Source organism: Sturnira hondurensis, unplaced genomic scaffold (genome assembly GCF_014824575.4).
Source record: "Sturnira hondurensis isolate 20B ecotype Veracruz unplaced genomic scaffold, ASM1482457v3 Scaffold0001509, whole genome shotgun sequence".
NCBI classification, from domain to species: domain Eukaryota; kingdom Metazoa; phylum Chordata; class Mammalia; order Chiroptera; family Phyllostomidae; genus Sturnira; species Sturnira hondurensis.
Window position 1 is genome coordinate 2,542,769 of NW_028074140.1, and position 24,412 is coordinate 2,567,180.

Here is a 24,412-nt window from a genome sequence, read left to right on the forward strand (position 1 = left end):
ATCATCCAGAAGTGAAAGTACAGGTATAAAATGAGATTAAAGGAAGCTTTACTTCTAGAATGGTTTTAAAGACATTTTATTGTAAATTTAGGTTCTACATTTAGAACTACTTCCTTTAATATGGACTTACTCTACACTATAAGTAAATGAACTTGAATCCGTTATGCATCTTGGTGACAGTCCCTTCACTAATCAGGGTAGCCAACTACTGGCACTGCTGGTCCCATTTTCTCACTCTGTGCATCCCTTCTCCACCTTCTTCCAATTCCACCAAATGCAGGGAGGGAGTGTTTGGCCCTCTGAGTTGGAATTATGCAAAACCCAAAAATAGACTCTCAAAGTGCAACCAGACATAATGATTCCATGCAGCAAGAAGGTCACTGTGTCTGCTTTTCCTGCCAAGACACCCCTGGCTTTTAATCTATGGCTGCCTTGTGAAGCAAGAGAGCTGTGCCAGGAAGTTACACTCTGTGACTGTGAGGCATTATGAGAATGTAAAATCATGTCAATGGGGTTTTATAAGGGCAAGCCAGGAGGGGGATTAGACACAGTTTTAGAAAGACCGTCTTTGAACATCCTTTTTCCTGTGGCCTGAGAGCTACCATAACTAAATTAAAAAAGAAAAAAAGCTATCTGGCTCCAGCTGCAAATCAACTCCAGCCACCAATTCTGCCAAAAATTAAAAAGACAGCTACCCCCAAAATTTACTGTGATTGTCCAAGTAGTGGGATTATGAGTTAGTTTGTTTTGTTTGTGCTTTTCTATAGTTTCCATGACATATGCCTCTTGCAATGTCAAAAAAAAAAAAAAAGCAACAACTCCTACCTACAAAGCAAAATTGTAGTAGCTGATTATCTGATTGTGTTCCTGGAATGTTCAGTAGCCTGTGGTTGAGAAACCCAACAGAGTCGTGACAGTGGCATGGAAGGGGCACCCCTGCCTCTGCCCCCATGTCAGGCCTTTCCCCACTGTGAGGTTCCAGAAGGCTCCTGGGAGAGGCCAGACCACAGACCCTGAGAGGATAGACACATGGCAGCCAAGGAGCCCAGGAAAGGGAACATGCTGAGATAGACACCTCAGCCACCAGGACGGGATCCCATTCCCATTCAGTTGTCTCTGGTGGACAGGCCTCCTCGACATGTGCTTGTTGGAAGGGACAGTGTCAGCTCAGTTAAACTGCAAACACTGTATTCTCATCCTATGAATGTCCAGCTGATGCACATTGTTTTGGAAATTGGGAAGATCCTGTTTTCCAGACCTGTAGGAGTCAAGCGCAGTATGATAAGTAGAGACAAATATCTGGGAGCAGCAAGCCTTTGAGGAATGCCAAAAATCCACTTCAGGTTGGGGGAAAATTTATTGGATTGGCCAGAAATTTTGTTTAGTTTTTTTTTCCATAAAATAAAAGCCATACGTTTCATTTTCACCAATAACTTTATTGATTTTGGTATTTTTAGTATGTCAGCTATCTCCCATGTGGTATGATGTTGACTGTTCTCAATTAGTGTCTCAAATTTATTCCTGTCAACTTCCATGGGTCTCCTCGACTATGGAGCATCGTCTGCTGAGAAATCTCCATCACGAAACTTCACAAACCATTTTTGACACATTCGAGCAGTCACAGCACCTTCTCCATACACTGCACAAATCTTTTTTTGCATTTCAGTTGCATTTTTAATTTTCTTGAAATAATAAAGCTTAATATGCTGGAAAAGTTGCATATTTTCTTCCATCTTCAATATAAAAATGGCTGTGCAAAAATTCACCACTTTTGTTAGGTTTTTTTTAAATGCACACTGATGACAGCTGTCACAATACAGTCTAACAAATTTATCTTGCATGAGGTTAAAGACAACTAAGTACTACTAGAGCCATCTTACAGAAAAAAACAAAAGAACTTTTTGACCAACCCAACACTTAGACTTGGAGCCTTGACCGTCAAGACTGGAATTGACCAGGGACTCAGTCTGTCAACCAGTCTTGCCTCTCTCTAGGCCATGTCACAGCTTCAGGTGAGCAGACTGGGCAGAAATGACCTATATGGACTGTGAAACTGTCATTTTACCTTCAGACATAAATAATTCCTCCTGCAAGTTTCTGTAAAGCCTCTGTTTCTTACACATCACACACAGACTTAGATTGCATGTCGTGGGGTTCCTCACCCCTGTGGGCCTGACTGCTTTGAATTTGAGGTCAAGTTCAAGCCCCTACCACACAGATCAGAAACAGAATTCCTAGCAGTCTGCATAATAGACTATGGGTAGGAAGGTAAGGCTATCATTAAGAATGGATTATTTTTAATAGGTAGCAGAAATCTCATTCTTCAGTTTCTTCTTTTCTTCTATATGTCCATGGATTTTGGGCAGTATATAAACAGAACTCAATACCAGTGTATTTGTTGTTATGTCCATTGGGAAAAATATAACAGAATCATCTAACTCATCATTTCATGAATAACCTTACTTCAGACTAAAATAGGTTAAGGTTTTAAAGAAAGTTAATTTTCACAACATATGTAGATAATTGTATTATGAACACAGATAGGGCAAAAGTCAGAATGGTGGTATATTATTAATTGAATGATTCGTGTTTGGCAGATATTGTCCTACAAGGTGCTGCTTGGTCAGATTTGTTTTTATTTTTTGTATTATTTTTTTAAATCTTCGTATCTCAGAATGAAGCTGCATGAAGAATAAATTGCTTACAAGAAAAAATTGTTGTGATCAGTAATAATGACTCTAGCAACTTTCAGAGAGTGTCAACAAAGACTTATTGCTTCTCCCGTGCAGAGCGGGAGAACCACTTAATCTTCTCTTCGGATCTGGCCTTAGAGCCGTCGTTCCCTCCCCGGTCCCAGAGCAGGGATCCTAAATGTTCATGTACACGGACTCGTTCACTGTCTTGTTCATAGCCACATCCACTGTTTCCTGTGGGTCCCGGGTGTGTGCACGTGCATGTTAAATGATAGTGGGCTGTGTCTAGGCTACCCCTGCTATTTATATTAAATAATGACATGATGATGTGGGTAGCCTGTAATTCTCCATTTTCTATTAACCACCCTGACCAAGTAAACTGTTTTTCTGATCTCTCTTAGATGGAAATCCTGTGTGAATGTGGAAGCCATTAGCAGAGTAATTGCTGTCTGTTACCATGACAACCAGCCGCTGCAGTCACCTGCCCGAAGTGCTGCCAGACTGCACCAGCTCGGCTGTGCCTGTGGTGAAGACTGTGGAGGATTGTGGCAGCCTAGTGAATGGGCAGCCACAGTATGTCATGCAAGTTTCAGCCAAGGACGGGCAGCTGCTGTCAACAGTAGTGCGGACTCTTGCCACCCAGAGGTAGTACCACAATTAAAATGAAAATAAATGAATGTGTAATTGATCTAAAGGGCTCTTTGTCAGATGGAAAATGCTAAAGGGAATGTAGTTAGTGCTCAGATCTTTGTATCAGGTGAGAGGAGGTACTGGGGGAAAAAAAACTGCACAAGTTCTGCTTCTGTAGCAATAGGGTATAAAACTAAAATTCATGGTGTCCAGTTTTCCACTTAAAGTCACACTTGCAAAGAGCCAGGCAGGGAAGGATCCCACAAGACACAGGGTCCCTTGCTTCACATTTATTTTGACATTGCCACAGTAACTACACTCACTTTCTCCAAGTATAATGAAGGTAATCGTTTGTTAGAATGAAGGAGGCACCTGATGTCACAGCACTAAACCAAAGTGAATAGATTTATGGGCAAAACTTTTGAAGTGATAGCCAATCAGCACTGCCTGATAGGAGCACTGGTCAGGGCCACTTCCTGGCTGAGTTCTTCTCTGGCACAACCCCACTTGGCAGCTTCTTATGTGGCTCCCTCGTTTGCTCCTCATGGGCCCCCACCCACGATCCCTCATACATGCCCTGCCCTATGAAGTGTACTACTGTTGAAACCCCCACAGCTTGTCTCCCCTGAGCAATGAACCAAAGCAAAGTAAAGGCTGTTAACAGCCCAGAGAAGGCTTGTCCAGGCCAGCACCTCGTCTCTGGACATCTCTTCTTGTGCTGCCGCTGCTGCCCAGTGGCGGGTTGACAGCTACAGGCTGCCTAGCCAATAAGCACACCTTGGCTTCTCCAGCTCTCTTTCAAAATGAGTAAGTGGGACTTTGACTTGTGAACATAATATGTATATCAGCACCAGACTTGCCTCCTGATATCAGCGCTAACACTTCTGACCCCAAAATTTGGGTCAGTCACTACACCTTGACCACTTACTTTGGTCTGAGCAATGGCCAACCCATCCAGTGCAGATTCATGTTCACAGGTCAGAACATGTGCCTGCAGTGGGATTGCTGGGGGCATTGCCACAGTTTCTCTTGCCACAGCCCAGTCACAGTATCCGCTAGACATGGGCTCACACACCCATGTACGTTATACGCATTGTCCATGTACTTCCAATTTGGGCTGCTGGCGCAAAGGGGAGAAGGGTGGGGGGCGGGGACAAGTCAACATATATCTCCCCACCTCTTCAGAAGCTTCTAACAATTGTTAGCACTCAGAGTACCATGAGGCAGCGAGCATCATTGCTCACCTGTGAACTGAGACAGGTAACTGATGTGCGTCTGTTACCCTTGCAGCCATCAGCCATGTCGGCTGATCAGGAAGAACAGGCCGCAGAGCTAAAGTGACTTTGACTTGCGAGTCGAGCCACTGTGCTCGTGCGCATATAACATTTTTACATGTTCTCCTACCACATAGTAATGTAAACTGGAAGGTTTTAAAATTTTACATGCAAGTGTTTCAGTGTGAATGAAGGAGGCCAGGAATAATGAGAGAAAAATGTCCGCTCTTTAAGCTTTCTTTTCCTGCCCCTGAGCATGGATGGGTCTTCGGGCAAGTGAGAAGGAGGTCCTTTTCTCTTTGAATCCCCTTTTAGTCTTCACTCATTCTCAGAATCATCTCCAGAGAGCTGATGGGAAACAGCCGTGTTTCCATTTGGACCAAAGATGGCATTGGAGAGGGGTGGGCGTGAGCGTGGGTCACTGTCATCTTTGTGAGACTGGGAGGGGCAGGAGAGAGGGAGTAAAGAGGTTGGTTCCTGGGTTGGCACGTACAGTGATGACTATTTTAAAATCTAATGCCCAATAAAGAAGCGCTTGAGCAGTATGAGGACACATGGAACAGAAAGGGCCAGTCCTCTCACAGGACACAGTATCTACTGAGAAGCGAGGTCATCTTTGTTTGACCCTTCCATTGGCCACTGATTTGTGGCCGTGTTACTTGATTCTCCCTGACCTGAATTTTTCTACGTGTGAAAATAGTCAGCATTAACTTGGCATTTACTACATGCTTGTAGCCGAAGCTTCTAATCTGGACTATCTTTTCTCATTCTCACGACCACCATATGAGGAAGGCACCATTCTCTGTACCCATTTTAGAAACGAGGAAACTGAAGTACAGAGAGATGATATTACTTGTCCAAAGCTAGCCAGCTGGTAAGCAGCAGAGCGGGCATTCAAGCCCAGGCAGCTGGACTCCAGAGCGTGCAGCACGAACCGCTCTACCAGGTGCCTTCACGAAACATGCAGAGCTGTGGATGGAGGCCTCCTCGGTACAACACACTCCTCATCATTTTCAGCGTAGTGTCCTGAGCATCCCAGAGAGCATCCTAGGAAAGTTCAAAGGACTGGCCTGCTACTCAGCTTTGTGCTGTGACTCGGACACCACTTCTGCTTAGTGGTTTCAGGGTTGGCGGCCAGTTAACTTCCCTCTTTTCATCTCCCACCCTATTCAAAGGAGAAATGAAAGGAACCTCTGGGGATTGAAAAGTGGCCAGGTTCAAAAAACACAATTTGTCTAGAAATTACAATCGGTATCATTTCAAAACAATTTCTGTTCTTAATGGCAAGGGGTGGTTTTTATTTTTTTAGTTGGTGGTTTGCCTGAATTATGTCTGTACCCAAGACAAAAATAACATGCTGCTTGTTTTCACTCACTTTTGGCCCTGGGCCACTCCCTGTGTCTTTGTATTGGCAAAAGTGGATGTGCAAGGACTGTGGCACTGGCTCCCACTGCCAAGTACAAGTGTAGATCTAAGGTTTTAAAGCAGGCGTCTTTTCTGAGCAGCTGCCACGGAGGAGGGTCTGAAGGACACAGAGCCACAGGGCCATCCCCATGGCAGTGGTTTCCAGCCCAATAACCAGCAGGTGCCCCTCCTTCTCTTGCAGCCCCTTCAATGACCGGCCAATGTGCAGGATCTGCCATGAGGGCAGCAGCCAAGAGGACTTGCTCTCTCCGTGTGAATGTACAGGGACCCTGGGGACAATTCATCGGAGCTGCCTGGAGCACTGGCTGTCATCCTCAAACACCAGCTACTGTGAACTCTGCCACTTCAGGTTTGCAGTCGAGCGCAAACCCAGGCCGTTAGTGGAGGTCAGTAATTGGGGCACGTCCTGAAAACTTAGCTCTAATGAGCAAATGATGTCTGCTTTTATGACCAGATCACAAACCCAGTGCAGCTTCACCGAAGCACAGTAATACCTCTGTGTGAGACTGTGGGCGTAAGAGTGTGTGTGGGTGTAACCGAGACAGCGCTCACTAGGTTATGCAGGTGCAAGAGTAGAAAGTTGACCTCCGCGAGGTAGAGACGTGAGAAGAAATTAGTGTGAGGAGAAAAGGAAGTTTAGAGATTTGATCTCCATTTTTCTATCCCCGTGACATGGAGCAAGTAAATCACTTTTCTCTTTGCACTCCATCTGCCCACCTTGAAGCAGAAGATCAGTGGGCATATTCTAAAAGGTCGTATGAAAAATTATGGCCGCATAGTGGTTTGAATAGTTCTGTGACCTTAGCAAAGTTATTCCCCCTCTTGGAAGCACTATCAGGGCTAAATGAGTTAGTGTTTATAAAGCACTTGGAAGAATACTGGGTACATATACAAGTGCCTGAGTATGAAAAGAAGATCCCTCCTAGGAAGTTATGCACAGGGTGCTATTTTTTAAACAAATAACCTAATATTAGAATCTCTTTTCTTAAAATGTGGTGTTGTCAACCAGTCATCAAGATGGCAGGACATTCTTTTTATGTTTTAGGAGCCACATTATTCTTCTTTAGACCAAGGGTCTGGTTTTGAATTATCTGGGGGAATTGAAAGATGTCATTGGACTATTTTTTGCCCCCTCTACTACCCTCAGTTTCTACTACTCAATTTAAAATTTTATCTCGGCAATAATAAATATTATTATACTTTATGAAAGAGACCCAAGACATTGTGCCTATAATCCAGACCTGCTGGTAACTTCCTCCTCATTTCAACAGCTGACCCAGCGAAACTTTGGCATGAAACTGAAGCTGAAAATCATGAAGCCCTGCTGGGAGACTATTTAAAACCATGTGTTAGCGCCTCGGCACTTAAGGCTCTGGAGAACTCTGTGTATATATTCTCTTGGGTTTGACCTTGAAATTTTAATCAAGACCTGTAACTGAGGCCTGTTTTAGCTGTGACTTGCTTGCCAAATGGCACAAATTTATTTGACTTCCCCAGTAAACTCTACGCTTTTTTTTTAAGACCCTGAATCAAGTGACCTCTTAATTTAGCCATCTTGCTGCTTGACAGCCACTTTCAGAGATTCGTATTTATAGAGTGCCCATCAGGGGTTTGGCCCCCTGCCACATTCACTGGGATTTCCATGTTGGAACTTCTTGCAGAGGGGGAAATATAATTAAATAACAAATAAAGGAGATGAAGGTTTCTCCAGCCCAATGGCAACAGTTCAAGAGAAGCCTATTTCTCCCTTCTAGAAACTTTCTGGAACTTCCCCAAGTTGATACGGCAGCTTCTCTGAGTGAGAAAATCCTGCTTTAAATGGGCTGTGTCCAGCGATCTTCTTTACTAGTATCTCCCCAGTAAAAGCGATGCTGACTTCTGCTCGGTAAAAATCCTAGTGTATGTGTGGGTAACACGTAACAAAGGAGTGTGTGTGCATGTGTGTACACACATGTACATATACCTTAGTTTTTCTCAGATTACACCCCTGCCATATCACCGCGTGCACCCATTGCCTCTCGTAGAGGGAGACGTACCCCCACACAGATGTTTCTTCAGAGTTGCCCGTGTCAGGCCACAGATGGACTCCAAGGTCTTAGGCGACTGTCGTTAAACGAGGAAACAAGGCAAATGACCCTGAGAGTGTGTGAGGTGCTCTGCAAGATTTAGGACTTCCGCCTGCAAAAGCTTCACCCAAACGGTCACCGGTGGTGAAATTTTCGTTGCACAAATGGAATGTGACATTTTTCAGAGTTAATGATGATTGAACAAGTTGAAAGTGAAAGGCAAACCTTCCCAAGCCGGGGGAGGCTGGTTGTTTGATCATCCCATGGCGAAATGAACTTGCTGTTTGACCACAAGCAATAAAAAGAGGTTGCCTTTGGTTTCTCAGCTAGAGGACAAATGAGAACCAGGTGCAGGGAGATTTTTAAACAGATGACATTACTAATTGACTCTTCTCCTTACCCGGGGAGGGTTTATTTATAGTGAGCATTGCTTCTCAATACGTTTACCTTAAATAAACATGAATCTTTTTAGTAAATCATCAAAACCTGCCAATTTGGGTAAAACATTATAGGTGTTATTACGTTGGTTCTCATGTTGACTCTTTTAATTGCTTTAATCATTATTTACCAGTTGGAACTGCCTTCTCATTAAAGCAAGAAAATTCCGTAACATTTAATTTTAAAATCGATATGGTAATACCAGCCCCCGTTGCTAGAGGAAGCAGTTGAAAAAGTCATTTATAAATGTTATTTGTCAGCACCCAAACATTAGCATTGGTCAGAATTGCTTTAACACCTTAGGCTCCTACTCTTCAGTGAACTCAGTCCCTCAGTCAACATAGCCCTTTCTGCTCCTGAACAACACTGTTCCAAAGACACTTCCCCTTCACTTCCTTTCCCTTACTCTCTACAGCCATCAGATGCTCATTTTTAATAGGTCAGGAACCCAGAGCTAGAGCCCACGAGCTTTTACATAAAGTCTTTCTATCCCCTCCCCCAAAAGGGTGAGTTTCTATTCATAATGGCCAATCAGTGGACTGGTTTTTATTAGCACCTCCACACTGAGCATCGCCTCCCCACTTTGCCACTGACCATCTGGGTGAGGTCGCTCAGCTTCTCTGAGCTGCAGTATGAAGGAAGTTGAGCTAGGAGTTCATCCTGATATTTTTGGTCTCTGTGAGGCTACATAGGCTAAAGGTCCAAGGCTAAAAAGTTCTTGTGCAAAAAAAAAAAAAATTCACTCTTAAAATGGTACATTGCTTGGAACATAGTTTATTCCTCAATAAGTTGTGCATCTGTATGTGTGTGCGTCTGCTTGCCTGCCTCCCTACATGGCCAGATTACATATTTTAGTCTCTTTTGGTAAGTCCATTGCCAATTTTATACCCTAAATATTTTCTTGTTGCTAAGGAAGCCAGTATAACAAGAGCTAGTTTCAACCCAGGAGCTCCATTGTGATCATCTGGTTTATCCAGCCGTGGGTAAATTTCCTCTACAGTCCAGCTAATCTAAGTCTCACAAGGCCTGTGTCCAGTCAGGTAAAGCTGGAAAGGAAAAATATTCAGACTGTGCACAGCATGGAGGAAGAGCCGATATAACACACATGTGTTTCCCACCTACACAGCTTGCACTTTTCTCATGAAAGGCTACATATTTTTTGTTGATGATGTGGCAGTTTGTGAGATGAATTAGCCCCAAGCATAATGACCTGGTAGAACACAGTCCACAGACATCCACTAACCGTAAAAGGATTCCCTGAATGACCAGCCTGAGTGGTTTTATGGCCTCCTTCCTGCTTATTTTTAGTTTTTCTCATTTCTCCTTAGGTTGAACTTTGATACCATTCTTTTATAAGAGCAAAATAGAGCAAACCAATAAAAATACTATGACTTGTCTCCCCAAACTGTGCGCCTTGCCTCCAGCCTGTGGCTGGGATTGCACATCTGACTGAGCCGTTTCCCAGAAAGTGCATCTCACCGTGTGCATATCGCGTGCTTGCAACATCAGTTTCTGATGATGGGAGTATCTGCCACTGGCTTTCCCAAGACGTGTATCAGTAACACCCAGCCTTGCCCAGGAAACTCATGAAGTAATAGATCAGCTCCACAGTGTCCTGGGGGAAATGGAACAGCCAGGAAACGGGGGAAATCTGCAGGACGGGATCCCCAGGAGCTGCTCCTCCTCCAGTCACAGGGACTTGGTGATTTTTCACAGAGGGAGTGATTAGGTTTTCATATTTCCATTTCATTTACACACACCCAGCTAACGGATAAGAATCGATGAACAACGTGAAAGCTGTTCCTTGTGCATCAGAGGTTTAGCTGAATGGAAATGGAGAGTGTTTGCACACGTGTCAGTTACTCAGAATAATGGGACGTAAAGCTAGGGAGATGAGGATTAGGGATTTTTTCCCACTTTTTATTTATGATTTTTTTGTAAGTCACTGGAGGAAGAAGGTACTAACGTGTGCCCTGCATTCAATGTAACCTCCAGCAACTCAGCAGGGAGCATGCCCCTGCCGTGGGGAAACCACTTTGTGCTGTGCACTTGCTATTTAGTAGATCTGAGACTTCATGCAGAGCCTCCTAACATGCATGTATCAGACTTAGGTGGGGACCTCGCCCAGCTCTTATTGTAGTGGGTTTGGTTTTGTTTTAATATGTATTCATTTAAGTAAAAATGTGAGCTTTTGGTTTCAGAGTATTCATTTTTATTGGCAAGGCCTTGTACCATTGGGGTGCTAGGGGATGACACCACTGGGGATGTAAACTGATTTGAGGAGCTTCCCAGGTGGGAGGACCCCTATTATTCCATTCCTTGAAGGAAAGCAGGCAAGCTGTCCTCTTGTCTCCAAGTCTTGAGTGCAGCCTAGGCAGTGAAGTGGCTGGACCATAATCACAGCATGTGGTAGGCGATCAAGAAGCACCTGTTCATTGAATAAATGGATGGAGAACCTCCCCCAGTTGCAGGCCAGATAACTTATTCTCGGCCTAGGGTTGCAAATCAAAAAACTGACCCCTGGCCCTTAAAGCTTAAGATAGACTTGGTTGGACAAGGGCTTTTATATAATACAAACCAGCCACACTTCTTTGAGCAACACAGCTAATGTGGTGACTCAGGCCAGTCCTATCTCCCACCTAGTCATCAGTCTTCAGTTCGGTGTGTAGGAGCGGCAGGTGGCAGGAGCCCTGTATGCACTGTAACCAGCCAGGAGAGTATGTGCACTGCAGGGCGTTGCAGGGAAAATCTGGCCTGATTTAGAGAAGTGTGGCTGGGGGTGGGGCAAATCAGGGCACATCAGGAAGATCCAGGCCCAGATAGTATTTGTCAAGCTTTTAGGAATCCGAGCACTGTGCAAGTGTGAAAGTCTTGGGGAGGGAAGAACCTACTACCCATTTGGGAGATGAGGAAACTAGTTTATGGGGGAGATATTAGGTCAAGATCCTTCAGGGAGAGAGAGTAAGAGGATCTACTGGCCCTGCACTCAGGCCTCTCTCTCCACTCTGTTGTGTTTGGAGGGACAAAGTAGAAGCGAAGGCCACACCCCAGCATTGGGAAATGGAATGTGGGTGGGTTTTACCTGAGTCCACTAGGAGTTCCCACTTTCCACTCCCCCGTCCACCACAGGCTGCCACCACCTGACTGCAGGGTGGGCAGACACAGGTTCTTCCTGCTCTGCCACCTGGCTCATTAGGCCCCTCCTTTCCACGTCCAACTACCCGAGGCCACTCTGCTACCCAATTTAGCAGAGTGGGCCAAGGCTGACTCACAAAGCAGAGCAAGGAGCTGTAGCACGAAGGACAAAGGAAATGTCAGGTACCAGACGGGGAGCGTGTGAGGGATTTGAGTCTGTTTCGTGGGCAACAGAACAAAGGTCCTCCCACTGAGTGAATTCTTTGCCAGTGACCTTCCCAAGCAAGGCTTCACAACACGACCCAGGCTGCTATTCTAGAACCGTTGTACAAGCAGCACTGGGCTGACTGCAGGGAGCCTCGGATTCCTGGCGTGGGCCCACCGTGACCTGCAGTGAGAACTGAAACAAGTCATTTCTTTATGTACCAACTTCCTCACTGGTAAAATAAAGCAGACCTCACAAACTTGTGTCGCATGCACACAGGTGTGCTGTATTGAATTAACATTTTTTAAGAATTTGAAGACCTTTAAATGGGACATGAACTCTCCAGTTCCTCCAAGCCTTGCCTTTTGCTTACATCCACCTAGCCCTCTTGCATAAACTGTCTACTATTTACAGCTGAGATTCCAGAATTGGGTGATTTCTCTAATACTTTAAAATTCTCTAATACTACGTGTATTGCCTTCTATCAACATATCTTTCACCTTGGGGTAGAAAAGACTGAAGCTAATGATCTCCTTCCTATTGTCCCCACGTCATAAGTGAGCTGAAATGACTGGTGCACAATCACAAGGTAAAGGAGCCACTAAGAGACATGTGGTACAAATAACAACAGTTCAAATATCTTGCCCTTGCAGTATGCCTTAGTGTCGGCCAAGTACTTCCCTGATCTCTGGTAAGGTTGCTGAGCAGGCAGGCCACCAACATCCGAGTGGACTGTGTCACCATCCTTTGTGCCAGCTGTTGAGAGGACAGGCCTGATGACCGACGTCCTGCAATCCTTGATCCTGCTGTTGTTTGGGCTTGAATGCTTCTCTTGGTTTTGGTAGCTAATTTGGCAGTTGCTTCGTTACTTAAAGCTTACTTACAACGAAGCTGTTCTAAGGTATCTATTAAATTCACAGCTTGCTTCATTAAAAATCACTTCATTAAAAAGGCAAGCCAACTGAAGTGTTCACGGGGCCTTGCCAGATGGAAGTGAGCTAACTGCTGGGTTCCTGTGTTTTCAGCCTGTCCACTGATGGTGAAGGATTACTTCGGAGGGAAAACCCAGTTCCATGCATAGGAAGAATTGCATGACCAGATTCTGTCATTTCATTGATACTTGCGGTGAACTTGAAATACAAATTAGAATCCACATTCTCAAGAGGAACTTTTTAAATTCTAGTAGCTGCCCCTACACTCCATATCTGAGAAACAGACACATCGGTGCAAAACACCAAGAATTGTTTCACATGGTTTTTTTATTTTAATTATTCTGTTTTTTTAAAAAATCAGCCCTGGCTGGTGTAGCTCAGTGGCTTGAGCACGGGCCTGCGAACCACACGATCGTGGTTCGATTCCTAGTCAGGGCATATGCCTGGATTGCAGGCCAGTTCCCAGCAGGGACCTCACGAGAGGCAACCATACATTGATATTTCTCTCCTTCTCTTCTTCCCTTCCTCTCTAAAGATAAATAAATAAAACCTTTTTAAAAAATCACAAAGGAGGATAAAGAACAATATAGCAAACAGGTGTGTATTCACCACCTAGAATTAACAAATACTAGCATTTTGTGAGCGACATAAGCATTCAAAGGACCAGCATCTTGAGGGCACAGAGAGAAAAATGTCTGTAGTCTTTACTAATTTATCCTCAGGTGGCCTCAAATATAGGAGAAAATTCAACCAGGTTTTTATTAAGCACATCTGGATCAACAATAAGAGGAAGTAAACAAAATGAGAGAGATAATCCTGAAAGATTGTGGACCCTATGGGCTAATTCCAAATATAAGAACAAAGCACAGCTAGTGTTGGCCACCAAGAGTCCCACTGCTTTGAAAGGCAGACAGTTAGAAGTTATGATATGGGAGCTCAGGGTTGGGGGTGGAGGTGAGGGTGTCCTGGGCAGCTGGCCAGAGAGCTTTGTAACGGGGTATCTAATGGAGGAGCAGTGAAATGTCACTGAATGACTACAGTTTCTGAGCAGCTTTCTCCTAAGTCTTGCTGAAATAACAAAGCACAGTTAGCCCCCTGGAATGGCCCTGTGTAGGTACAAGGCACCGTCATGAGCTGCAGGGAGACATGAATTGCAGACACTCTGGTGCAGATTTCAGATGCAGAATCATAGTACGCACAAAACTCCCGCTGAGGGCCTCTGCCAGCCCTCCTCTTGCCTTTTCAGTTTTGTGTCAACAACTGACACTTAACTCCAAAGAAAGAATACACACCTTTAAACAAATAATGGTGTGAAATATTGCAATAAGTACGTGATTGTGGTTAAATGCTGCCTAATGAATAATTGTTTTAGAATGAGCAAAGTGGAGCAGTAGCCTCAGTCATGCAGTGGGAGATCCGTGGTCGTGTATTCACTGAGTAACACCTTGCTGTGCCCTTTTGTGCTAAGAGCTTCATTTTTTAGAAAAGGCACAGATCTGGACATGACAAGTCAACTCAGTGCTATTAATTTCACTTTGGGACCATCTGTTTTTATCCTGAAGATGCTCACACCTCAAAGTTTTTTCTTCTTATTTACCATTTCCTAGGCAAAGGGAAAATATTACTGTACATGCTGTACACCCACTAGAACCCTCTTATTTCAGTGTCTTGGGTATCCCTACAACAGATGGAATTCCATTTGGTAGATGAGGAAGCTGAGACTCCGAGATGTTAAGTCACCCTTGAAAGGACTTAAATACTTCCAGCCACAGGCCTAGTAAGTGGAGAAAACAGAAGAATCCAGGTCTCTGGCTCCATAGTCCATGTTCTTTCTATTATACCTGGCTTCTTCCTTCCTGGCTCCAAAGCACTTTCTCTCACTTGCTCACACGTTGACACACACGTGCAAGCACACGCAGAACTAATGACTCCCTTACCAATAACCAGGCTTTTGGGGGGATTAAATGTAGTTCAGAAAGGGGAGAATGAAAACAATGTGGATTAAAGCCCTGATTTCCTTTTTTTAAAATATTCATCCAAGGATGTTTATTGATTTGAGAGAGAGAAAAGCATCGATGCAAGAGAGAACATCAATCAGTTTCCTCCTGTATGAGCCCTAAGCCGGGATCAAACCCATAACCTTTTTGGTGTAAGGGACGACGCTCCAACCAGCTGAGCCACCCAACCAGGGCCTGGTTTCCTCTGGATGCTGAATTCCTCTATTAAATCCAGAACTGTTAGCAGGGAGGGAGGGGTGGATAGGTGGCGCACAGAGGATGTGTAGGGCAGTGGACCTATTTGGTACAATACTGTGATGGTCTTTGTACATTTGTCCAGCCCCACAGAATGTACAACACCAAGAGTGAACTCTAATGTAAACTGTGGACTTTGGGGAACCTGCACGGACAAATGTGTCAAGGCAGGCTCATCCATTGTAAGCGAATGTGCTGCTATGGTGAGGGATGTTGATCGCAGAAGAGGCTATGCGTGTAGGGAAGCAGAGGATACATGGGAGCAATGTACTTTCCACTGACTTTTGCTGTGAACTGAAAACTGCTCTAAAAAATAGTCCATTTAAAAAACACAAAACCCTGAGCTGCGCCAGATTGCGTGGTGTGATAGTGGAATGGCACTACTCCTCGTGCCTCTTCGTGCTCTCGTCTCGCCGGGAAACAAAGGTCTTCGGGATAGCATATCGTTAGAAGCCAGAAAAGGCATTCCGAGTTCACCTACCCTTTTGTTTTCTTCTTTCCACCCACCTCCTCTTCCTCTGCATTTCAGTCTCCGTTTTACTGAGTTATTATGCCACCGATGCCTTCTGAGATCACTCCTAAGGGAGAGATGGTATTAGAAAGCCTTCTGAGCTCAGTATTGTTTAAGAACCCTCTCCTTGCTTTCACGAATGGCTGTGAAGGTTAATCGCTCATAATATGGTTACACTTGTTAGGTAAATTTCTTTCGAGACTGTCATGTAGGTAATTCAGAATGGTGAAACTGGTTTCACAACTCCTGAAGGAGAACACTGGTTTTGCCCTCGATTTATTTGTATAATTGCCGCAATTCAGTGCTGCCCTTTCGTGACAACTGTGGCAAACTCGGGAAAAGATAAGAAAGAGCCCTGTCAGGTGTCACAGTGTGGCTTTCCTCCTCCGCGCTCACTGAGTGTGCGTTTCTGTGGTGCGCCCCCTCACTGCCCGCCTTCATTCTTGAAGAGCTGGGGACCCTGTGAGGCTGTCTGGAGTACAACTGTTTTTCGCAATCCAGTATTACAGAGTTAGAGGGGTAGATTTACACTGTGATGGATATGTGAGGGGAAGTTATGTCTGCACTGACACAACATGGAAGAGGAAAAACTGCTTCGGGGCTCATAGTTTAGAATACTGAAGACCAGACTGCGTACTTAGGTATGCCACTTATGAAAATGTGTAGATTTGTTTGTGAAGATGAAGGTCAAATGAAAAGAAGAAAATGGAATCTTTTCTACGCATTATTTTATCACTACTTCACCTCCGGTGATGCTATTAGAAACAGAATGTTGGAAGAAATGGTGAGGTTCAAAATCTGTTAAGGCTCTGAGGGGAACGCTGATGTAGCACACGGGAAAGGCTGGCGAGCAGGAGCAGCAGGAGTTGTCAAATAGAATGTACAGGCATTGAAGGATTGATATCTGGGAAGCATCAATAGAAGCAGAAAATGAGCGATGAAAGGAAACTAGTTACCATCTTAGAAAACAATTCGACCCCTCCTACTTGCATTAAGGCTGGAAGATGGTGGGAGAAAGGGCGTGAGAGGTGGGCATAATAAAACGGCTCTCGTATTTTGCTAAGTGCCAGCTCATCTGCTTAAAATCTGTGACTTGAATGCTGAAACCCTGATATCATTCATTCATCAAAATATACAGGTTTTCAGCTGTTCATAAGATGTACCTGATAGATATACTTGTCATGGATCTGGAAAGGAACCTTACTAGGGGAAGATGTGGTAAGGGAAAAGAAAATATCTAAAAACCAGAATTCATGCAAGATGGAGGGATTTTTGAAAGAACATCTATGGGAGACTTCAACTTATTTTTAACCAAGAGGGTTTACCAATCTCAGGTTTTTTAAACAGCTTTATTGAGATAATTTATATACCACATAGTTCACTTATTTGAAGTGTATAATTAAGTGACATTTAGCATATTCATGGTGTTGTGTGATCGTCACCACAGTCGAGGTTAGAACATTTTCATCATCCTAAAATGAACCCTGCATTCCTCAGCCCTCACCCTGCAGTCCTCCCCGCCCCCACTCCGCCCCTTGCCTGGTCCCTAGGCAACCGCCAATCTACTCCATGTCTCTCTGGGTTTGCCTATTCTGAACATTTCCTATCAATGGAATCCTACAGCATGTGGGCTTTTGTGACTGGCTTCCTTCACTTACCGTAACGTTTGCAACGTCTAGTCTCACATTTTATAGAAAATGCATCTTAACCGTCCTTCCTATAATTTAATTTATTTTTGTTTTGATTCCTTCTCAACATCCTATTTACCCTGATGTGCTGCGACAGCTAGTCGTCGTTTACCGAGTCCTCCTGCTCTGTCACTGTTCTAGGCACTTGGTTTTTCTGCTCCTGGCACACAGAACCATCTCCATCCTAGCAATGAGGAAGCTGGTGCAGAGATGCCCCTGGTCTTTCCCTTCTTAAAGTTTCTCCTTTTCCCCTACTGCAGCTTACATGATGAAACCCTATTCTTTACTCTTTTATTGTATGGAAATAGTTCATACTGGTTTTTTATATTGTCTGAATTTTTGCCATCTTTGCCCAATGAGAGTCCTTTTCTTCCTTTAATCCAATTAATAAATTAAATTAAGGTTGCTTTCTTGATTCTGCTGCCCTACAAGTATGCAATTTTTTAATAAAACATTTTGTGCCCTAGGTTAATTTTTCTCTTTAACCAGGATCTGCAGAGAAATGATGGATTTTCAAAAGGCAATCAAATCCTACTGCCCATATTTTTAAAAAATATTACATAAGGGTTTTTTTAAATTATTTAAAGGAGCATTCACAAAATACTGTATCCATGGGTCTACTTTCTGTCATGTAGTTGAATGTGTAAGTGTTTGGAATTCCTTCTTATATTTAAAAGTCAACTGGATTGCCAGAAGTTTAGATGAGTTTGTTTTGTTCTTAGTCTTTTCCACATTGAAGATGTAAATAGGTCGTCTGAAAGCATCAGGTTTGATTACAACCACATAATGCATGTCTTTCTTAAGTTAAGTACTGGTGTTACACAAATGGTTCTTATTCCAGAAGCAAAGATGACAGGTGGAGGAAAGAAGGGAGAGTTCTGTAAATTGCTGAGCCCTTGTAACAAAGACAGAGTAGGAGGGGCCAAGGATGCCAGCTAGTGATGAACTCCTGTCTCAGCACACTGTGCTGCGTGGGCCGGACACCCCCAGCCCTCCTGTCATGCTGGTGGGGGTCTCTTTTCTCTAAGGCTCCAGCTGCTGTCTGCCCCTAAATTGCTCCCAGTGAAACAGGTGGGACTCAGGTGCTAAGGAATTTAAGTTGTCCACACGTGGGTGTGGAAGCTCCAAAGCTATTGCCCAGCCCCCAGCCCTGTGGACATGCTACACACAGTATGTGGGAACAATAAACTTCGTCCCAAAGATGAGATCTTACTGCCCATATTCTTAAATTCATCAAGCCTCGGAAAGTTGGACTGAACTAAAGAGTGTCTTAAGACATTTTATAGAAATGCTCTAGAGCATTCTGGTGCTTCTTCCCCTGAGACAGGCTTGAAAATCTGAAAAAAGCTTGAGCTCATTATAGTGAATATAGAGCACTATATTGTTCTATAATCATCAACCTGCTAAGAGACTAGAACTTAATTTTCCAGCCACTAAAAGAAAGCATAATTATGTAATAGGATAGATGTGCTAGCTTTCTCTATCCTGGCAATCACACAATATTAAATGTATCAAATTAACATTGTATACCCTAAATTCACACAATGTTGTATGTCAAATACTGCACCAATTTAGAAAAAGTATCACTGAAGGGGGAAAAAAGCTTGAACTCTCTCCCCTGAGATGCACATCCAGTGTCCAAATATAGCTTCAAAGGAGTCACAGGTTTTCTGAAGCTTTATACCCTAAGTCAAGGACCCCTGATCTGGAACAATAGTTGTGTAAATTGCAAAGCACAGATTTTCCAAAAATGTCTCCTGTGCCCTTAAAATGTTTTAAGCATGAAAAGTAAGAGGAACTTGTCAACAGTCCTCTGTAGATCCCCTCCTCTGGAAGGAGGCCATGTTGGAACTCTGCAGGGGCCACAACACTGGATGCAATTTGCCAGTCTTGAAAAAAGAGCTAGTGATTCCGTCTGCACGTATGCAGGACTGGGCTAGTTATTAACTTAGGTTGTGCCATGGTTGGCTTGATTCTGCCTTGGGGACATATAGAGGGCACATGTCTCAGGATCGGTCAAGCTAAAAATGTATGTGTGTCTCCCAGTTGGGGCAGAGCTTTCCCACAGGCGGGAACTGTGTTCACCCAGCCGGTTTCCCGCCTACCCTTCTGCAACACCAGTCCTTGATATCGTAGCCCACGTGGCCCACATCATATACCACTGTGGCACATTTCATATCAGAACCTGGTGTTCTGATAGTCTGGGTCCCATACCTAATGAAGAATATGCAAAAAGTCCTGGGGAGCACCACTCCCAGGTAGCTGGGTTGGCCTGGACAGAAAGAGGGAGACTCTTTAGATGCGAGGAGGTTAGGGAAAGGTATGTTTGGAATCTTGAAAATCATGACCAGCTCAGACAATGGGAGCATGAAGTACGTAACACAGTCCAAATTGCCTGAAGGCTGTAGGGCTCCCTTCAGAGTTTCAAGGTGGGAAGTTTTGAACAAAAATCAAGAGGTACCAGCTAATACTGCATCCTGTGAACTTAAGCCATGGCCTCAAGTGAGCATCCCCAGTTATCAAAATAGGAATTTATTACCCTTATTCCTGTTATTCATCATATTCTCATCTTTTGTCTACTGTTCCAACTGGGGCTGTTTCTTGGTACACTGTCCTGGCACCTTTTACCCCGTGGTCTTGTCCTTCTGCTGGAAGGAATTACTCGAAGTTTCAGAAACCTGGGCTCAAAAAGCAGGGCAGCAGAGAGGGTGTGAGACACCAGCCACTTTACCCGCTGGAGGGCCAGGGCCCCCTAAGGGCCCACATGAAGCAGGGCTCATGGGACAGGGAGCTGCCCCTTCCGCCCTGTTTGTAAATGGCCACACGGCACTACTCCATCGTCTCCCAGAGGAAATCAGCTCTATTTTTGGCACTGTGCATCTTCCATTTGTTGATTCCTTTTGGAAATTTCTGTTTTCTCGCTCCCTATCCTCCCTTGGTTGTTTATCTCCTCTTATGTTTCTGGCTCTGCATGGATCACATGGGCCGCCTAATTCTGCAGCATCTTCTCATGTGTCAGACAAGCAGTCCCCATTTGGCTGTGATCACTTCCACACATATGAAATAATTGAAGAGAAATGGTTCCCATTTTGCATATATCTGAAGTTGCATGTGAATACATAAAATTATTTTGCCATTTAATTCTGCTGTGCTGCTAATCTTATCTTTGGAAAATTTCAAACCATTGGTGTGAGTGTGTGTAGCATTTGTTTAAATAATGCTAATGCTAAATATGATGTCCCAGACACAGATATGGTATTTATGGAGCATTACAGCCCATTAATTTGCCCATTGGCCTAAGTCTTCCAGGGAGCTTCACAAACCACCAGGGTGTCCTCGAATATGACTGATGCATCAGCCAAATCACTGCTACGGATGCTAGAGCACTGCTAAGTCTGTGTTTTTTAAAAAATTGCTTTATTGCATTTGATCAGAAGAGTCAGGGTTAGTAGTCTTACGTGTGTGAGTGTGTGTGTGTATATTTCAGTTACACTCACCTGATCTCTACCCAAAGCAATCCTCTGGTTTGGAAAAACACATGTATTTCTTCAGCTAATACTTATTAAACATAAATTCAATATCTTAGGAAATGGGGATATGACTGTGAATGAGCCAGAGCAGTCTTGGGTACTGATAGAGCTTGCCTGCTAGAGAGAAAGACGCACGACAAACAAGTACATAAATTAAAAGATTAGATGGAAGGGATGTGACATGGGGTGGTGAATACACAATACAACGTACAGATGATGTATTATAGATTTGTGTACCTGAAACCTATATAATTTTATTAACCAATAAACCAATGTTTTTAACCCATGTCACCCTGATAAATTCAATGAAAAATAAGTAAATAAAAACATTATTTCTGTCAGTGGTAAAAGTTGTAAAGAAAAAATGAATTGCTGTGGTAAAGACTTTTTGTGGTTTATGAGGGCAGACATGTGACTGATAAGAAGGAACCTGCCTTTAGAAGAAGTTCAGGCAGAAGAAACAGCCACTGCGAGGACTCTGAGGCAGGCAGTTCGGTACCTCTGAAGCAGGAAAACACACTGCTAACAAGCATTTTTTGAGAGGCCAAAGGAGGTAGATGCCAGGTACTTCAACTTTCCTGGTGTGGACCCCTTTCCTGTCTGTTGAAGCCTATGGATCCCTTCTCGGTGTCATGTTTTTTTTAAAAAAAAGATTGTATTTATTTATTTTTAGACAGAGGAGGAGGGAGGGAGGGAGAGAAACATCAATGTGTGGTTGCCTCTCACATGGCCCCCTACTGGGGACCTGGCCCGCAAACCAGGCATGTGCCCTGACTGGGAATTGAACTAGCAATCCTTTGGTTTGTAGCCCGTGCTCAATCCCCTGAGCTATACCAGCCAGGGCCTCAGTGTCGCGTTTTTAATTATAGGAGATAAAATATGTAGGAATGCAAAGAAAACCAATTACATTATATTTCATCTATCAAAATATTTAAAAGACAAAGTTGTGATATAAAATGTAAGGGCTTCTTTAACACATTTTGTGGCAGATATGATAACTATGAAGTAGTAGTATGTCAAGATATTTGCAGTAGTTATAACGTGATCATATCACAGGTTCTGCTCACAGTACTGAGATGTTCTGCATAACTCAATGAAATGCTGAAGTTCAATTAGAGATGACAAAAACAAAGATGTCATTTTCCCCAACCCCAAAATCACAGATCTCACGAATGCTGTCCTCAGCCCTTGGGGCCCACAGAACTAGGGTACAAACACCTGATCCACATCACACAGGGCAGTGTGGGCCAGGGCATACCGTTAGACCAGTGACGTTCAACCGGTGTGCTGCAGGATTTCAGTAATTGGTTTATGTGTGCCAGGTGATGGAAAAGGTTGAAAGTTGCTGCATTACCCCAAGTGATGCAAAGACCTCAAGGAACTTTAAGCAAGAGAAGTGACACACATTTGCTGCTTTATAGATCTGTATTCTAGGAAAACAGGGATAGAGGAGAGAGGAGGCTCTTACATGGCTCAGATGAAAGATGAGAGTGGCTTGGGAAAAAAGTAGTGGCACTAAAGAGAGATACGGGAACATGTTCAAGGTGTGTTCCAGAAGAAGTAGCAGGAGCTGCTGATAGCCTGTGTATAAAGTCCTGGGAATGAGGAGAGGGAGAATAAGGATGGCACTGAGGTTGTTTACAAGAGCCTCTGGGTATTGGTGTTGCCACATACTGGTGTGGGACAACCTGGGGGGGGATCGATCTGTGGGAGAGTTGGGGTGGCGGAGGTGAACCCAGTCTTCCATCATGGACCTTGTAAAGTCTGAGATGTTCACTGCCCAAATGGAGAGAAATTTAGTAAGCAGCAGGATGCATGAGGCTGGAGCTCAGAAGAGAGTTGACAGCTGATACATACACTCTTCAGTTGAACCTGAATTTTTTAACAAAAGTGAGAACTTAATGACAACTAGAGAAGGTCCTTGATTCCCCTCAAAGCTGCACCTTCCTCACTGTTTTTAGGAAGACTTCCATTTTTTACTCCCCCATAGAGGTGAAAGAAATGAATGAAGGTCACACAGCATTTGAGGGAACCAAAGCAGTGGGTAACTGGAAACAGTGTCTCAGCTCCTGCTTCCCAGGCCACGTTATCTCCTGCACTGTGCTCTTACCATTGTAGGAGCAAACGAAAATTAGAACCAAGATTTTATGTAATGCTGAAGCAAGTGGAAGGGACAATTTGAAAGGACAGTAGGCTGGAGATTTCAAATACGGGCTTCCACCTTGTATCGTTCAACAAGTAACTTAACCTCACTGATGCCTAATACTCTAAACTAAGATGGTGATGATAACACTACCTGGTGTTATTAAATTCAGTAAAAAGTATCTGGCACATAATGGGAATGCAGTTACATATTTTTTGTTGAACTAGAGTTGTATAATTTTTTTTTAGATTTTATTTATTGATCTTTATAGGAGCAGGGAAGGAGAGAGGGAAAGAAATATCAATGTATGTTTGCCTCTCATGCATCCCCTGCTGGGAACTGGCCTGCAACCCAGGCATGTGCCCTGATTGTGGGAATCGAACCGCGATCCTTTGGTTCACAGGCCTACGCTCAATCCACTGAGCTACACCAGCCAGGGCGAGTTGTATAATTTTTAAATGGATTTTTCGTAGTGTTATTTTCTCTTATGTTTCAGGGTAATTTTCCTCTAGGGGAGAAAAAAGATAGTAATTGTGACTAAATCAGTACAAAGGACCTTGAACAATTTACTCAATTTCTCATGCTATTTTATGACCTATGGAAAAATAAATGGGATTCTGTGGCTGTTTACATCATGGGAGAGAAGAACCTTGAACAAAAGCAACAGGCTTTTCACCTTGTAGGAACAAAACAATATATAGTTATTTTCTTGGAAACCTGAAAAGAGTGAGCAATACATAAGGAATGCTATCTCTAGTCTAGAAGGCTAAAAGCAGTGAAGTTGACAATGTGCTGTTTGCACGCTAATACATTTTCTCTTTACCAATTGATTTAATTCATCTGACTAATATCACACGGTCATTTCTGGTCAGGGCCACCCGCACCTCTGATGTTTATTCATTCATTTTCACTAAGCATCCTCGTTCCAGCACTGTTCTTAGATTGAGATGTATAAGAATGCACTGCCATTGTGGAGTTCTCATTAAAGTGGGAGCAAAAAGATAAGTAAATAAACAAATGAATAGCATCATTTCAGAGACTGTCATGTGCTCTGTAGAAAATATACCAGATAATGTTCGCAGGTGAAAGGAGCATTTTCCATGAGAAGGCATCATTTGAGCCAAGACATAAATGATGAGAAGGAGCCAGTCATGCAAGAATATGGGCAAATGAAGGGTAAGCGGTAGTAGGAGCAGTGGTCAGAGAGGGAGGCAGGAATGAGGGCAGGTTTTCTTGTAGTCCCAGGTAGAGAGTTTGGCCTTTATTCTAACCATTGGAGAGTGTTAAGCAAAGGAGTAACATGATCTGATTGATATTGTTACCAGGTCTCTGTGACTATCTTTGGGGAACTGGACTGTAGGGTGGCCAGTGCGGACGGAGATGGTGCTGGCTCAGGGATGGTGGCAGTGGACATGGGCAGAAGTGCCCAGATTCCAGATAGGTGCCGAAGGGAGTGCCAGTAGGACTTACTGAAGGGCTAGATGTTTGGG

The 24,412-nt window shown here is 43.8% G+C and overlaps 1 protein-coding gene across 1 annotated transcript in view; it reads left to right on the forward strand.

Annotated features, from left to right (window-relative positions):
• MARCHF3 (membrane associated ring-CH-type finger 3) overlaps positions 1-24,412 on the forward strand; it is a 144,594-nt gene that overhangs the window by 102,256 nt on the left and 17,926 nt on the right. The window contains exons 2-3 of the mRNA XM_037028553.1: positions 3,095-3,338; positions 6,204-6,408. Coding sequence (XP_036884448.1) covers positions 3,151-3,338; positions 6,204-6,408 — 393 coding nt within the window. The 5' untranslated portion in view covers positions 3,095-3,150. The remainder of the gene's footprint in view (positions 1-3,094; positions 3,339-6,203; positions 6,409-24,412) is intronic.